A 17529-nucleotide genomic window follows, 5' to 3' on the forward strand; every position below is an offset into this window, starting at 1 on the left:
TGGCTTGTGCAAACATCGTGTGAGATGCATTGGGACTGGCTCATTTGCACTGCTCGGAGTGGTGCGGGGCTGGGAGGAGACAGTGCCGGTGCATGGAAGTTACTCGGTACTTTGGACAACGGAATCCCTCCGTTCATTTCCACCCGTTTCTGTGGCACTGCTCAGCCTTCCCAAGCAGTTGCTTTTACTGAATCGGGGAAATGTGTAAAATAAAAAAGGAAAGCTCCAAACTGCCGAGCTCCAGGCTGGCATTTGTTTTTGCATTCGTTGATTTTTCTCAAAATAATCCAGTGTCACCCGGAGATGGGCCCATGTCCTTATCTCATAACTGGGCTCCACTTCACTCACATTCTCCTCATCCCTAGGTGTAAGCAAGGTGGTTGCAATGGCGAGAATAAAAACTCATTTCCTTTCTTTGCCCAAAGTCATACTCAGCCAGTGGTGCTTTGCCGTTAGGGGGGGCTTAGCAGAGTCTGATGCCTCTGCCCCCCATTGCTGGGACCCGCACGTGCCCAGACCCCTGCCTTTGCTGTAGGGCTGCATGCAGCTCATCAGAGCAGGTCTGCAGTGTCCCCCAGCTTGCAGCGGAGCCACGGACCTGGTTCCCAGTCTGTCAGGACCCAGCATCGTTACCACCACTGTCTCTTCCTCTGCAGAGACCTCTGTCACTTTCAGCAAGGCACAAACCCGAGCAGAGCTGGTTCAGTTGGGTGTCGTGGCCCATGGCGTCCCTTCCTAACCTCATCCAGCCTCCTCTGGGAAGAGGCTAGGTTCTTCTGCACAGTAACTCCAGTATTAAGCCCATAATTTCAGACTGAGCTAGAGATTGTCTTAAGAGCAGCAGAGCCTACCCCTTTGCTTTGATAAGCCATTTGAGAAGTTGTCACGCTCTCTTAAAAATATATACCTTGTTCCCTGACCAAGTTCCCCTTGGTGTAGATGCTCGCTGAGCTCCCACTCCTCCTCCCCCTCCTAGCCTGCCCTGTGGTTTACTGTGTACATTACGGGCTCTTTTATAGAAAGCAACCAACTATAAAAGGTACCAGGATGTGGTCCAAGTCCTTCTCCCTGCCCTCTGCTTAGGGCAGCGGTCGCAGGAGCCCTGCCTCGCTCTGCTCCTGGCAGATGCCATGTAAGTGCCCCCAGCACCCAGTGCCAGAGCGTTGCTGTTGTGAGGACCCGGGCGAGCATCATTCCCTGCATGGATTCCTCTTGCTCTGCTGCACTCGCCCTGGGCGTGCAAGGCCTTTCTCAAACGTAAAGGTGTTTCCTACCTGCCACTCTGCAGCAGTGAGACTTAAATGAGCATTATGTATCAGAGAAAGGCACTAAAGCAGAGCATGTTGTTGTTTTATTCCGGCAGAGATGGGATCCCACCGTACAGGCTCCGAAAGCAGCATCGCAGAGAGATGCAAGAAAGTGCCAAAGCAAATGGACGTGTGCCACTACCTCACATTCCTGTAAGTAGCATTGTCTCCTTCCCCAGAGATAAATATGCAGAACATGTGAGAGCTCTAGCGTACAGTTGCTCTTGCTTGCTTGAGTGTAACCCCCCTTAGCACTGTATTCAGTTGGGGCTGTTTTATGATGGAAACACAGCATGCTAAGAAAGGGCTTGGTAGCCTTCTGCCAAACTCATCATCCAGGACTGCCCAAAGCACATAATTTTTCTTAACCGTTCAGTCAGCAGCCAGTTGTTTCTCCCAGATGAGATTGGGAGCACTGGCTGGCACCTGCAAGCAGATGATGTGCCCTTGGGTGAGCTGGAGGTGTTTGTGGAAGGTGTAGGAGGTCACTGGACATGATGTAGCTCTCAGCTAAGGTCAGCTGGGGAGAAATGCAACAGTATTTCTGCACTGGGCAGCCAAAGGGAGCTGTAACCTGTTCTCAAGGACTCAGTAAAGCCCGCCTGGGGATGCAAGGCAGGAGAGCAAAGAAAGCGCAGGCTTAAGTATTTCATTTGCCTGATACTGTCTCCCCAGTTGCTCCAGGTAAGCAAACAGCTTTGGGAAGATGAGCATAACTGTTAGGGCTCTGCAGCACCATCTGCAGCTCCGCTTATTATTATTTTCTTTTTGTGAGCAGTTACAGGTGACATTTAATATCTAGCGGGGAAAAAAGGTGCTTCTTTCCCCTTTGGACAGCTGGACTCCAGCACAAATCAAATAGGGAGAAAAAAAGCCTCCATCTGCTTTTTCCAGAAGTGCCTTCAAACTTGACGCAGCTGTTCTCATCCTGCCTGCTCAAAGCAGCACAATACCAGCAGAAATACACCCTTGTTTTAATCTGATTTTTTTAAAAAAAATCACCACTCTTTGTTTTGCCTTTTAAATTAGATTATTTTCCTTAGATTTAAGAGGGTCTCCTGTGCTTTGATCACTGGGTTGACAATAAAAGCCCTGGCTGCAGACTCTCACTAGCCATCCTTGCTCAGTCACCTCTCTTTTCACACAGTTGCTTTCACAGTGTGGTCGCTGTTGAAAAGGCTGGCTGGGTGCCTTTTTATTTCACTTGATGCCGTTTTTACTGTAAGCATGGCTTTGTTAGAGTTGGAGTTTGAAAGCCTGGCCTTTATTTTTTGTTGTTGTTGTTGTTGCTGTTCCCCAACAGTGGGAACTACTGAGTGAATATTCTCTGACTTCAAAGCTTGTCAGTGGCTTTACCTTTTGGATAAAAATAATAGTGGCTTTCTGTTGATCTTGCGCACTGGCAATGCCTCGATGAACTGCAGGTTATAAACTCAAGAGTATGGAGCATTAAATATGTATAGTGAGCTCTGCTTTAACGAACTTCCATCTGCCAAACATTTCTTTTGTTGAACTGAATAAGTGTCATTCCAGCAGCAGTTCCTTGCAGGCTAATTAGTTTTACTTAGCATTAAATTTTATCGACCTTTTTGGAAACCAGTTAAAAAAGGGGGGGAGGAGGGGGGGAACAAGGTTTAAATTGGCCACCTGCTGCTTATAAATTTTTATATTATCCTATTTATCTACACGGTCTTGTAGAATTACATATTCCTCCTAAACTACAGACAAGACGCTTCACAAGGATTTTCCTGTGAAACATCCACTGTTCCCATTAGGTTCTGTGCTGTAATTTTAACTCCCAGGGAAGAAGGCATCTTGACGCCTATTTATATGGGAGCAGAGGACTGAGAAGTTGAGTTAGTTCTAGTCTTTCTCCAGGGAATAAAAGTTTAGTTCAGACACTCTGGCACCTCCTGCCAGCCAATTACTGACACAGAATTGGCATCGACTTCAGAGAGGCACTGCTCTGCTCTCGCTTATCAATCAGCCAAGAAAGGAGAAGGTAATTAGACAATATGTTTTGACAACACCAGTGTAAAATGTTATAAAGTTAGTCTTTTAAAATCACCTCTAACTGCACACTTGCTGAATTAAACGTCCCCAATTAGCAAGGAGCCATGCAAATGTTTCTTCAAGTGTTGCTTTCCAAAGCTGGTGATTAGGCTATCTCGCAGCCCATAGCTAAAGCGGTCTCCATCAGCCACCTGGGCCCGGTGGTTAGCATGCTTTTAAACATGTAGCAATGACGAAATTGCAACCTTTGAGTGAAGGGCTTTATGGACTCATATCTAACGAGTGTAGCCAGAGTCCATACTGATAGTGCTTGCAGAATGCATGGCATGTTTTCCTAGTGATAGTAGAGAACCTCCTACTTCCGAAAAGCCATTTCAGAAGTCCTTTAGAGACCTTACTGTTCCCTTACAAATGAGTTATGGAGCTATTACTCAAAATTCTGAAAGAACTTACATTGCTTTTAATAGCAGCACTTTTAGTTAGGTCCAGGAGCTATAAACTGTAGTGATTATATGTTCACAGGAGACAGCCCGCTAGTTTCAACAGCCATGCTGCCTCCAAATAATGAAGGCGTGTGCTGGTTTTGTAGGATGCCATGCCGTGCAGCAGGAGATCTTGGTGTGTGAGTGGCTGTGTTCTGCATCTTCCACACTTACAAACTCACCAGTGCTCTGGGTTTGGAAAAGCTGTGTTTTGTGAAATGGCGCTCTGCCCAGGAATGCAGTGGGTGAAGATCTCTAGCAAGCAACAAGACCTTTGTTTTGTGCCTCTGGCAAGAACCCATTACACAGCAAGTGAGTGTTGCTTTTCATGTGGTTTTCCATCTCTCTCTTGGATTTGAGCAGAGTCTTGGAGCACCAAGGAAGGAAAGAGCAAGCGAGTTCCCAAAGGAAGGGCGAAAGCCCAGAGAATGCAGGGCCATACCTGTGCTGTTGCACTGTTTTTACCCCAGCTTTCTCATTCATCCATTCTCAGGGGACAATGGGAGATGCTCCTTTTTCCCAGCAAATTCAGAAAAATCCAGCCTCAAGCATTAAGACTTGGGATTCCTCTTTTTGTTTGTTTAACTGCATAAAGAAGCCACTTTGTGATGTTCTTGCTGTAGCTTGATCATCGGGTGGGAGCTCTCCTGTCCTTCCCCACAATCAAGGATGCTGCGAGGTGGCTTCCGTAGTGTTCTTGAGTGGAACAGAAGATTCTGAGTGACCACTCGGCTGTGCTGTACAGGTGAGGAGCGTATAGGAGGAGCCCTGGTCTCGTGCTGCCTGGATAACTACAGCCAAATGAGCTTTCTGCTCCTGCGAGTTGGGAACCTGCTCAGGATTCCCATCAGCCATTTTATGCCATTTTCCTCAAATGCCTTGCAGCAGCGGGACTTCTTGCTAATCCCTGAATGCTGCTAAAGTGGATGCTGAGATCCAGCTATCTATGAGCTCTGCCACAAGTGTTTCTGATATGGAAACACCATTTATCCTTTAAAAATGTATGTCACAGAGGAATCTGGGAAACTTGGAAGTTCAGAAGTTCTTTTCTCCTGGCTTCTCTAGCCTGCCATCTTCCTTTCATTTCCAAGATTGACTTGTGATCTAACGTCAGCCACTCAGGCATCAAACCTCCTGTAGAAAAGGGAGATTTGGCCCAGTCAGATCTGTCAGAAATGGTTCAGCCCAACCTGTGGATCCCTGGGGCCGGTTAGAGACCTCTACCCAGTGATAACCTTGGAAAACTTCCTGTTTCAGCTTAGAGCAGCTGAGATTTATTCTTCCCAAGGGGAACCTGCAAACCGCAACGAGATTCTTCCCTTTCAGCCTTTTCATGTGTAGATCATAGCAAAACCACACATTTAGGATGCCAGTGTGTTCTGATGTGCAACTTATTCCTCAAACCTCAGTTTCTCAGGGAAGGTAAAATCCATCAAAACCCAAGACTTGCATCTGCCTGATGGAACAAAATCCATGCAACTCCCATGCAGTCAGGTCCAAGAAAAAGAGAAAACATGGTAGCAAGTGCTAAGTGGAACTACTGAAGAGCTTGTGTATCTTGCATGTTCTTAGCAGGCTGCTTCTTCCCAAAGGTACCAGACCTTCAACCATTTCACATGTCAAGGGCAATGTTGTGGTGATAGGTACCCCAAGAAATCCTTCCTTACATCTGTCACTAGGAAAGATTGCTCCATCCAGACCAGTTTAAGCAATTTTTTTCATGCCAACCCATCTGGCATTCAGCCTCCCATCTATTGTCCTCTGCAGCCTCCCCAGCCCAGTTCGGTTTGGTTCTGGACAGACCCATCTGAACTAGTGACATTAAGTAAAAGTAGATAGATAATTAAATAAAACATTAGCTAAAACAGCTGCAGATAAAACAATTCTTTAAAATGAAGTGCTTCCTTTCTGAATTGTTGACCCAGAATGTCCAGAGATCTCATTCTGGTCCAGATCTGAAGGGCTGAATCCTCAAAAACCAGCCAGCTCTCGGAGAGTGCTGCACTCTTTACTTGGAACAAAAGCATTCGGAGCCCTTCTGATTTCAGAACAATAAACAGCTTATTTACAACTCCCTTGGCAGGGCTCTGTAAGCCCACGGGAAGCCAGGCACAGGTTCGAAATCCTGAAGCCCTGAAGGATCCTCCTCTGGGCACAGGATCAGCCTGGCTGGTTTTTGATGGAGCATGTCTTTCCTTCCGAAGTCAGGCCTGTCATTTGATAAAAGGTTCAAACACTTTGTTGTCGTAAGTCTTGTGAGCCAGGTCAATGAAGGCCATGTTTGCTGTCCAGGGAGATAGAAAGAGCCCTCTGCAGTTATCTGTATTGTTTCAGCACAGGGAATTTGCATTGGTTACTCTACAATGCTATTAGTTTTGGGGAAGTCTGAGTAGCTCATCCTTTGAGCTAGGAATAAAGTCAGACCCATGGCGATGTTCAGAGCATCATCCTGCTTGCCCGCTTTTTGTGAGTCACCACTATGTGTATCCCACCAGGACAACGTATGGCACGTACAACTGGTATCCATGGGGTGAAGTGAGGTTTACTTCAGTCACATTGAACTTGGATGGTCAGGGAGACCTTTGCAGAGATGGCTTCGCAGGGGAGATCTGCATCTTGCACCCTCAGACAGGCTGCTGAGGACCTCTGCAAGCTGTTTTGCAGAGTGGAAAGCTCCAAGGGCAGGGCAATGGGTTTTGCACGTACAGCTGTTTATCAAAAGAGAGGAAAACAAATTCATCCTAAAGATTCATGGGTTTGATTATTTTCATTTCTGTAGTTGAGCTTCAGTCACCTTCAGACTTTGAGAGACTGGATAAACATGCTGAAGTATTAGTTGTAAAAGACCAAAATCATAGTCTCTCGAGTTCCCTGGATACAGCAAGTGACCCTGAATGTCTTCAGATCCTCGTCAGAGATGGAGTTCTGGTCCATAAGCATTGCTTGGCCTGGAGGGAACCACCTCATTGTAACAGAACTCGAACATGCAGGTTAGGAAGCTTCAGCCTTTGCACCCACTGCTGCTGGGGGCTTGGGAGAGGCTGATGGACGATGCTGCATTGCATCAAAGGCTATGAAAATCAAGGGAAATTTTTTCCCAGTTCTGCTTTTCTATGCAAGCTGCTGTGGTAACTGCAATGGGGAGACCTGAGACTGTAACTGCTGAGCACTGAGCTGCATCTCATTAGGCTCATTAAATTTATAACGGAGCAGGTCTTGGTGCTGTTGTCGTATAAACAACCGCAGGGAGAGTTGGCATGTCTGACGTGGCAGAGGGAGTGAACACATCACTCGACGGGTTGTGACTTGTCCAGCAAGAGAGAGATTTCCCTCCTTGGGAATCGCTGCCTCTGCCTTACGAGATGGTTGGTGATGATCATGCATTTGGGGTTTCTGATGAAAGCAGACTCTCTTAGCCAGAAATGCTCCCCCAGGCTACGCAGGGGGAATGGGGAAACAGCATTTGGATCCTAGAAGCTCCTCAGGGAGTAACAGAGCAGCGACCAGCTCTGCCACATCTTCCCCCATGGTGGACCATGTCTGGGGCCCGTTTCTGGGCAGCACAAGGTCAAGGCACTGGGACAAAGCATGCTGCTTTGGCCCTTGTGCCAGTATTTCAAGACTAAATGTCGTTTTTCTTGATGAAAATCTTTTTCTGCAGTGTTTCTTTTAAATACAGGCCATTGATTTGCAGGGCAGGAGGTCATGGTAGCAGCAAAGATTTTGTCATCCCAGGGTGGGAGCCATGTGCTAGCTCCCACGTGTTATGCCTTCTCCAGCGGCTGCATCCCTGGATGAAGGGGATGGTTTGTTGGGGCTGTCCCCAGCTCGGATGGGTCAGTCCTGCCTGGGACAGCTTCAGGTGGAGCTGTTGGCCCTCTGCTTGTCACGAAAAACAAGTGGTAGAGCAGGTAGTCCTTTTTACCTGCAAAGCCACATCATGTCCACAGACGTCCCCAGGGAGGCTGCGGCCCAGCACCATCCAGGGTGGAAGAGAAGCTGACAGCAGCGAGTGGTGGAATTGAGATTTGCTGACAGGGTTGGCTGGCTCCTGCTCTAAGCAAACAAAACAACCAGTGATTTAACTGAGACCTCTGTAACCCAACTTGGGTGTCTTGAAAGATGTCTTCAGCTTCTTGGGGCCATCAGTAGAATACTTACTGCCTCTGGTTTTCTTCGCCTGCCTTCCACTCAGCAGCTGGCAGAGAGAGAAAAAACAGTATGATTTGCATACTTCTGTTAGGTTTTGAGGCAAAGTGTTATTTTAGGCTTCTGCATTGATCTTTTGGCTGGTCTGGGATAAATTCAGGTGGTCCCTCATCCTCCTTTAAAGATTTCGAGCTTGATGTCTACTTCTGGTGCTGCATTTGTTCTTTTGCTATGAATTATCTCATGTCTTCACATTTAGTTTTATCTCTGGTCCTATACAGTGTAAATTTCTCTCATGTTGGTATTGAAATATTTGAATGCAGGTTTTTATACTGATGAATTTTCCATATATTTTTCCTCCAAATTAAATTTTTATCTCTGCTGCGTCATATTTTTTTTTCTATTATTTTAACAAAATAATGCGGAACAGATGAAAATGAGGGGAAAAATACAGCAGCTGATAGCTTTATACTTCACTACACAAAGTTCTTATCCCAGAGCTCAGGAATTTAGGGACAAAGTAACTCAATGTAAGGAACCAAGGATGCCCTTGAATTTCCATAAATATTCGCTTGTTCACTCGGAGCAAGGAGAAAAACAGTATCTTTGCGCTTGTAAGGTTGCTGTATCAATGAAGCAAACAGAGGATTGTTGCATGACTCTTGAAGAGCCAAGATGCGATCCTGCAGGATCCTCTGGTAAGAGAGTATGCTTTGTGGAAATCATGGCAAAAGATGGAGGGAGGTAAGATGTGCTGGAGGTGACAGGATTTCCACTCTTTTCTGTGGCTCTGGGCTAGATTGGCAGAGATTGACCAGCACATACTAATCCACCGGGGGTGAGCTGAATAAGTGTGTGTAAGAGTCCTCCTTTTTTATCAAAGTGAAAACATCACTACTATAAGCACGATTTTTGAGAAATTCATCTGTACATCCATTTCCCACCCTTTGAGACTAGGATATTCCTGTTGACTGTACATGGGGAGTAAAGCAAGCACATCCATGCCAAAGTGGAGTTTGGTACTGAAAGAGCTTTTGAATTGTGGCTTCAGAAAACCGTTCCATTACATGAGGTGATGTGCAGAGCTGGTGGCAGGTGGGGAGCTTGGTGGGGGCTCAGCTTCTAACTCCCCAGTCCTAGGCGGCACCTCTGCATCTGCCATCCTGTCTTCCCTCAGCTCTCTACCAGAACGACTGGCATTTCAGTTATCAAATCCTCCAGAGTAAATATGTGATTTTTTCATGCACCTTTTGCTAACCCCTGGTGTGTTCTTCCTCCAGCGTACATACCGAATGCCAAAGGATATCCACGTTGAACCAGAGAAGTTTGCTGCAGAACTGATCAATCGTTTGGAGGAAGTACAAAAGGAACGTGAAGCGGAGGAGAAACTGGAGGAGCGCCTTAAACGTGTTCGAGCGGTTAGTAACCTCTTTATCTCTACCAGCCTGGGAGTCTGTCTGCATACTGTACACCACAGGGAGCTTTCAGCTGCTGTGGAAGCAACTGGGGCAACCACTTCCTGCTCCAACAGCCATGGTTATCACTTGCACAGGGGCTTCTGGAGGCTCCCATTGCCCCAGGAGCCTCCACAGTGCTGTTTCCCCATCCATGCAGGGCTCTGTGAGCTCCAGCACTCCCTCCCTGCTGTAAGATACCAGCCATGGCACAGCAGTGCCCGCTTCTGCCACCAGTTAGGGGCTGTGGATGCTCTGTCTCATCTTCTTCAGCACCCTTGCTCTCCTGAGAGCAATCCCTTCTGTGCAAGGATGGGGACTATGTCACAGGAATTCGTCCTCCGCTGTGGGGTTTTGTGTGATCCCCATTTCCTCTACAAATTGTAGCCAGGTGGCAGGTGATGTTATTGTTGGAGGTGTTTGTGTCTGCTATCAGGCCATTCCTACCACAACCAAAAGGGTTCTCCCCATCAGTGCCTAGCACATCCCTAGAAAACATGGAACTGATCAGGTGTAGCATCCAAGAACCCTCTCCTGAGCAGAAAAACACACTGACTCCACATGGGTGGCTGGGGAGATGCAGCCCATGGCATGCTCTGAGCCCTGGTACCACTGGGGCCCTTCAGAGCTCGAGGACTTTGTAGATGAACCAAGGAAAGCGTGCAAGGCCTTTAGCTCCACCACAAGCTCCAAAAGGTAGATAACGATGTATTGGTCATCTAATGTTACCTGTGTGAGCCACCCTGTTCAGCAGCGTTCGCACCGTATCTTTTCTTCTGAGATACTGCATCTCATGGGTACCTGTCCATCTTGTGCTGGGGCTATAGGAGAGTGTTCAGAGGACACCACAGTGTTACGGAACCTTGCCAATGTCAGTGTAACTACAGCCCTGTGTGAAGAAATTACGGGTCTCTGCTGTTAATAGCTGCTGTGGCCCTGAGGCAAAGGCTCTGTGCTTAGTAACCCACAGCTCTCCCTTCAAGCAGAGGTATCGGTGCCTGGCTTGGCTAGCTCTGTGCTTTCCGAGGAGCCGAGTCTCTGGGGCTCCGGGGCAGACCCTGCAGCCCCGCTAGAGTACTTTTAAATGTTCATCTAGTAGCTCTTTAAACAGAAAAGAGCTGTAAGTTGTCGTATTCGCTTTGAATCACATCTGCATTTCAAATGCAGAGAAGTGAGGAAGGCAGAAGGATCTGTAAGGTTTCCTCCAGCTCCAAGCATTTTCCAGCAAACTCCCTGCACCTCTGCATCCAGCATCCAGCCAGAAAATGCCACTGAGGTGCTTTTGTGGTTAGATTCCTGTTGTACTGGAATTTCTCTGGTTTTATCTGGTACCTATTGCTTTCTAAACAAAGCCAATGTAACTTGCAGCATTTTCTGCTAACATGGTCCTAGAGCACTCTTCCTCCTCCTCCTCCTCCTCCTCCTTCTCCCCCTCCTCCTCCTTCTCCCCCTCCGTCGCTCTGTTGCAGCCCCCTCCTGTATCAGGCTACATTATGCCAGCCCTCTGCCTCCTTGAAGAAGCTGCCAGTAGCAATACCATAAAATCAGCAAATACCTATGTGCCAGAGAATAAATTTAAGTCTGTTTAAACACATTTTTGTGTGACTTAATCTATTTTTAAGCCCAGGACTCCCACTAATGCTATATATTAAACCTCTTTGCTGTCTCCAGAATGTACTTCATTGACTGGCTGGCATCTGGCATTAGCCATTCAGGAAAACTCAGAGTAAGCAATTGTAGCTTTTTTAGGTCAGCACTTGAGGTGCAGGAGCTGCTGGTATCAGCAAGAGGAGACCTTGAATCCTGATAGATCCCAGGGTTTTTTCCTTTGACCTGAACACCAGGACTACAGGGTAACCTCTTACCGGGTCTGCATGGCTCACTGAACAACAGCACAGGGAAAGCCATGAGCGTTAGTCACACTGGGCAGTTATCAGCTTAGCAGAGGAGCTGGAAGTATTTTGCAAAAGCTAGGAAAAAAGAATTTTTCTCCCCCATAGTGAGCTGCCTGCAGGTTCCCTTTCAAAGCCACATCATGCAGTAACATCGAGAAGAGGCATTTGATTTAAAGCCAAATGCCTGTTACTGAAAAGACTGTTAGGATTTCTGTTTTTCAAAATAGACAAACTCTGAATTCATTAATTATTCTGAGCAGCATGGGAGAGTATTAAGAGGATATGCCCGCCTCTTTATTAGTTTTTGAGTTGCTTCAGCCTCATGTCCATGCATGGAAGCTGCAGTATCGTATCGTACAGGTCAGTATCGTATCGTACAGATCACTGTGTCTTTGTCTGAACCAAGTGAATTGAAAATAAGCCAGGAGAAGAAGCCACCGCTGAGATTCTCACTATTTGAATATAAAACATTGCCTAGAGAGGGAAGTGATTTGCATGATGATCGAAAACACATTCATGGTTAGGTGAGCTATTTTGCCCTACCAACCAGCAGCTGCCTGATGGATGGGACTGGGAGAAGGCAGAGGAGGAGGTTTGCAGCAGGGTATCACTTGCCCGTAGCTCATCAGTACAGATCTCAGCCTCCTGACTCAAAGGGAAGGGCACCCCCAGCCTTGTTGGAGAGTAAAAATAGCTCAGTAGACAGTCAGCAAAGTTGAAGTCTGCATCCTTCTAACTGCCGCTGCCTTTGGGAGCTGATGGAAGAGATTTCTGACAATATTATGTCAACAAAGCACCATCTAGTGGTTATGGCACCCGGGGCTTCCCCGCCTGGCGAGAGGCTGCACACGCCGCCAAGCTTAGCCCAGCAAAGCTCAGCTCACCGCGGCGAGATGCTGGGACGTGGCTCCAGAGCTTACTGTGCCCAGGAAAGCGGAGGAGGCTGCTCCCGGGCCCGCAGGTTTCTCTGGTGTACAGCACTGCAGTTACTGCCTCTTGCCCGTGCCTCCCTGATCATGTCCTTGTCTTGTCTTCCCTTTCTTCTGCCTGTGCCAGCCATAGGCAGTGCAAGGGTGCTCGATGGGCGGAGGGATGCAGGTTAGGCAGCGTGCTTGTGCAAGCTGGGTGCGGGCAGGTTTGGGTGGGAGGGAGGGATAAACTGTGATCCGGCAACTCGGGCAAGGAGCACCTCGCAACGCACCGGTGCATGTGGCTGAGCCAAGGCTTGACTGCCGTATCCGAAGTCCCACGTTACGGTCCCAGTTTGGGCTGCCCCAGCCTTGTGCCATATATTGTTTTTTTCACTGTAGACTGGGCACGGGAAAAGATTCAGCAGAACTGGTGTCTGCAGCCTTGACTCGAACCTTTGCTCTGCTCAAGGAGAGAGGGCAGCTTGGGGTAGGCACCCCAGTTCCATCGTTTGCTGCCTTTTTCTCACTGTTGGGGCTTTCCTACAAGGCTGAGACCAGTGCTAGGGGATGGGAAGCCAGCTGAGGACCTGCCTGGGGTCGCAATCTCCTGCTTAGTGACATAGAGGAGCTGAGGCAAACTGAAAGAGAGCCAGTGTATCCCTATCCTTCCCTTAGCCCACCCTGATCTCAGTCTTGGAGCAAAGGAAAGTACCAGGTCCCAGTTTTCTGCAAAATGGAGTTCCAGGCAGCCAGAGGGTTTCCCAGATCTCAGGCACCTGTTTGGCTGAACCACCCCAGGCTGTCACTCTCATGCCACCCTGCTCCAGTGTGACAGCACTGCCGGAGCTCTGGGCTCTGAGCAGAAAGGACACGCTGCCATTCCTCAGGGATCTGTGCTAGGGTCAGGTCTTCTCCTGCACATTAGTTGGCGTTTAAAGCTAAGAGTTTTCCAGAAAGTAGGTACCAGCTCTAAAAGCCTCACAAGTGCTGAGCGTATCATTGGGTTTTCATAAACTGCTAATAAATGCTTACCCCAGTGGCAGGGGTTTGGTCAGCACACGCTTCATCTTTTCTTGTCCCTGAGCTGGGTGCCCAGGGATGGCAGTTGGCAGGCCGCAGCGTTGTGGCTGTAGATGAAAGGTGCCTCTGAAGTTCTTCAAAGCGATTTGGTAGAAAGTGGTGTGGTGGGCCCTCCAGATGTGGGCATCATGTCACACCCCCAGGCTTGCAGCGCCCACGCCCTTGGCACTTCCAAAGCCTGGCATTGTCCCTGCTTCAGCTTTAAACCCCCAGGTGTGACACTGGGAGGAAGTCTGTTATTTGCTTTCTTGCTGTGTGGTTGGCAGCTGTAACTTTGAAGCTGGTTAGCAAGTGATGGATGATGACATCTGACAGGCAAAGTTGATGGGAGTCTGTTTTCTAGCAGATGCGTTTTATCTGTGCTGCAACTGATTTCTTTACTGTGCCAAAGGAGGAAAAGAGAGCAGCATTAAAGGACTCAGTGGAATCCTACTTATGTAATTAAAAAAAAATAGGAAACCCGACTTCCAATAAAGAAACTTCATAAATATCTGAGTTTATGTTGGAGCGTAAAGTGGTTTGTCAACATCAAAACCGTGGCTGTCAGCATGGAGGAGTTTTGTTCTTCCTGGCAAGAGCTTAAAGAGTCGCTAGCAGGGTGTCCTAGACCATTGTGAACTACAAGAACAAGCAGTTAGTTCCAACCCATTTCTTTATCTGCAAGAAATGTTTCACTCCAGCCTTAGCATGCCCGAGAGAAATTGGTGTTTGATTTTCAAACCCATTTGTGCTGCTGTCGACCTTTAGTTGCTCCCTCCTGTTACAAGCCCGCTGTTGTCTTTGCCTTGCAAAATAGTCATTCAGGTGAGAACCAGGGGACTGAGGAACTGTTCGGCTGCATATCCTGTAGCTTCGGACTTCGTCTGATGGGTTTTGATGGTGCTTTACCAAATTCTCGCAGGAAGTCACAGGAATGGTGTGGTATGGTGTGTCTCGGCTGCTGGTTGTTACAGAACACCTTCAAGGGGCTTAGGGAGCGTTTGAATAAGGTTCTGCCCACTCATAAATCCGATTGAGTTGTTGCGCTAGTCAGAAAGCTGCATCTGTAAAGCCCGGTTGTGATGCGTGGGCTGCCTGTCAGAGGTTGCCTCAGTCTCTTTGGGTAATGCATGGAGACCCTTGCTAATGGTGGCTCAAAAAGCAGGTACAGAGGCCTGAGCAGCTCTGCTCGGTAGCAGCAGGACTGCACAGGGTTGGGTTAGGAAGCTTTCTGCAGGAGGGTGGCACGGTCTGGGGCAGGTCTCCAGAGGGGCAGTGGATCTCCACCCTGAAGGGTTTCAAGATCTGGCTGGACTAAGGCAGGCCTGACTCAAGGGTTGGCAGCAGTCCTGCTGTGAGCGGGAGGTGGGACCAGGGACACCTTTCACCACTCTGCTGTCATTCTCTGATTGTCCCCGGTTTCTTGCAGGAAGAAGAAGGTGAGGATGCAGATATCTCTTCTGGTCCCTCAGTCATTAGCCACAAGATGCCTTCCGCCCAAGCCTTTCATCACTTTGCTCCTCGTTACTCTGAGATGGGCTGTGCTGGGATGCAGATGAGAGATGCCCATGAAGAAAACCCAGAAAGCATCCTCGATGAACACGTACAACGCGTGATGAAAACACCGGGCTGCCAGTCTCCAGGACCTGGCCGCCACTCTCCCAAGCCACGGTCCCCAGAAAGTGGCCACTTAGGAAAGCTGTCAGGGACACTAGGAACAATTCCTCCAGGGCACGGCAAGCACGCAACAAAATCAGGAATGAAACTGGATGCAGCTAACTTATACCACCATAAACACATCTACCACCACATCCATCACCACAGCGTGATGAAACCAAAAGAGCAGATTGAGGCCGAGGCCACGCAGCGAGTGCAGAACAGCTTTGCTTGGAATGTAGATTCACATAACTATGCAACAAAGTCACGAAACTACACTGAAAACTTGGGCATGGCCCCTGTCCCCATGGACTCTTTAGGCTACAGGTGAGTCAAGGCGACACCCAACAGGAGTCCCAGAGCCGTGGCTTCTGTAGGACTTCTTCATAAACAGGCTGTAGCATTGGTGAAACAGTGGCTGAACCACATTTTCTTGTGAAAGTCTATGGTGGGACATGGTTTGGGGGCCTCGCACTGCTCTTCCCCTCCAGAAATAGATATGTCCCCTGATAACCCTTATAGACCCCTTTTCACTCTGAGATCTGGTGCTGAAAGACCCCCTCTAACCTGGATTTTTAACGGCCTTGGTTGTAAAGTAGGTTTTCTGCTCCTTAAGGCAGTGGAGGTGTTTAGAAATTGCAGATGCTGGTCTACTTCCCCATGCCTCAGGAGCTGCTAAGTACAGGGTTGTGTCTCAGGGTCTGGGTGACAGAAACCAGTCCCCTAACGTGTTTGTGAGAGGACAAAACAGCCCTCCTTACTGCAAGGCCTAACCCATTCACCAGAAGGGCTCCTTTCTCTTCCTAACAAAACAACAGACACTGCGGTGTTGCCGTAGCATCCTGTCCCAAGGGGATGTCCTCTGTGGTAGGTAGTGCTCAGAAGAGACGTTTTGCTGCCTTACGGGCTTTTGTCCATCTTTCCTTGGCTGTTTGAATTCCTCCATCCCCTCCCTGCTGAGGGGACAGGACGAAGCTCCTTCTCCACTGCTGTGGGTTTTGCTAGTGCTTTTACTGCAGAGGTGGCAGCGGAGCTCGGGGCTGTCTGGGGTGAGGGATGGTGATGCAGCAGCCACAGGGGAGGGCTGTGCTCGCCCTGAGCGTGGCTGGCTCCCCAGGGCTGTGGGTGCAGGTATGTTGCTTTGCAGCATACCAGGGGTCTGATATTTAGTGAAGGCAGGAGGCTGGGTCTGCAGCGGGCAGGACCGGCGTTCGGAGCGGGCAGCAGGGGGGCAGAATGCAGAGGCAGCTGAAGCAAACTGCTCTCCAGAGAGGGAGAATCACTTAAATCTGCCCAATTTCCATAGGGAAAGGGCTGTTAGTGCTTCAACAGAGCATGAGCATGACCATGCTGTGTCAAGCCAAAGCCCTGTCTAGATACAGGACTTCCTCTAGCACTGACTACAGCATCTATTTAAGGTGATTATAAGAGGGCACATTCAGAGTTGTCCTTCCTCTGGTACATACTGACAGTCCGCAGGTTAGGAGCTTCACAAGACGAGGTTATATCCGAACAGTCTTGTTTGGCAGCCACCAGTCTCTTGCAGTGGCTCGTCTGGCTCCTTGTTGAACCCATCGGGGTTGCTGGCCCCCCAGCCTCCTGCAGCCGTGTCTGCATTGATTACAAGCTGCAGGAAAAGACTTTTTTGGGGGGTTTTGTTCACACTGAACCTGCTGCTGGAGAATTTCATTTAATGCCCGCTAGGCCTTACGTGGGGAGAAGCAGAGAAGAAGTTGTCAGTTTGCCCTGCCTTTGTAGATCTTCAACAATCCCTCTCCAGATTTTTTTTTTTTTTTAAATGTCAGCAAAGCTGCCTGAGGGCCTGGTGGTCCTCTATGGTGTTGAAGTTATTTTTCCTGTGCGTGTTGGTGAGCACGCAGAAGCAGAAGTAGGGAGGTCCTATGGAGTAAAGCAGGTGGGTGATTAGGACAATGGGGGTCCCATGAAATTTACAGGCTGTGGCAACAACAGGCCAGCACGGGTGAATTCTGCATGGCCTCGTGAGCGTGGGGCTGCTGGGCTGCTCACATGGGCATGCGTGTGGGCAAGGAGTGGTGGGGTTTCTGTAGGAACCTTTGCTGCAGCCATAAGCATAGCCAGAGTGTCACCTTCCGCCTGGCGTCCGTCTGGCTACAGTGTTTGAGGTAGCTGGGCTTCCCAGTGCACGAGAGCCTGCAGAGGGGAGCCCACCCCACTAGATGTGATCTTCCACCATGGTGTGAAGCCGTGGTTCAAGTCGGGGTGAGAAACAAATGCTGGGTATGGCAGATCAGCAGTTTGGGGTATCAGTGAATCTGGGGCTGATGGGGAGGACCCAGGTTTCAAGCAGTGGTCTGGTGTGGAGAGGCAGCCAACGGATTGCAGCACCAGGATGAACCTCCTGCTCTGAGCAAAGAGCTGGGGGTTTAACACAACCCTTCGTGTGGCGGATCTTCTTGCCACATTGTCATGATTTGTTTGCCCAGAGGAGAAGCTCCCTTTCCCCACAGGTGGCTGGATGGAGAAGCTTGCTGTGCTTAGGTCTAGCCAGTCTTACTCTTAGCCTCAACTGTGGCACAGTTGGTTTGAGCTATGGTAGAGCCAGGAGGCTGTGGAAGGCAGCC

At 48.8% G+C, this 17529-nt stretch overlaps 1 protein-coding gene across 2 annotated transcripts in view; it reads left to right on the forward strand.

Annotated features, from left to right (window-relative positions):
• AXIN1 (axin 1) overlaps window positions 1–17529 on the forward strand; it is a 75078-nt gene that overhangs the window by 47407 nt on the left and 10142 nt on the right. For both annotated transcript variants that reach the window (XM_040591881.1, XM_040591882.1), the window contains exons 4-6: window positions 1364–1460; window positions 9232–9369; window positions 14700–15253. In XM_040591881.1, coding sequence (XP_040447815.1) covers window positions 1364–1460; window positions 9232–9369; window positions 14700–15253 — 789 coding nt within the window. The remainder of the gene's footprint in view (window positions 1–1363; window positions 1461–9231; window positions 9370–14699; window positions 15254–17529) is intronic.

Source organism: Falco naumanni, chromosome 4, assembly GCF_017639655.2.
Source record: "Falco naumanni isolate bFalNau1 chromosome 4, bFalNau1.pat, whole genome shotgun sequence".
Classification (NCBI taxonomy): domain Eukaryota; kingdom Metazoa; phylum Chordata; class Aves; order Falconiformes; family Falconidae; genus Falco; species Falco naumanni.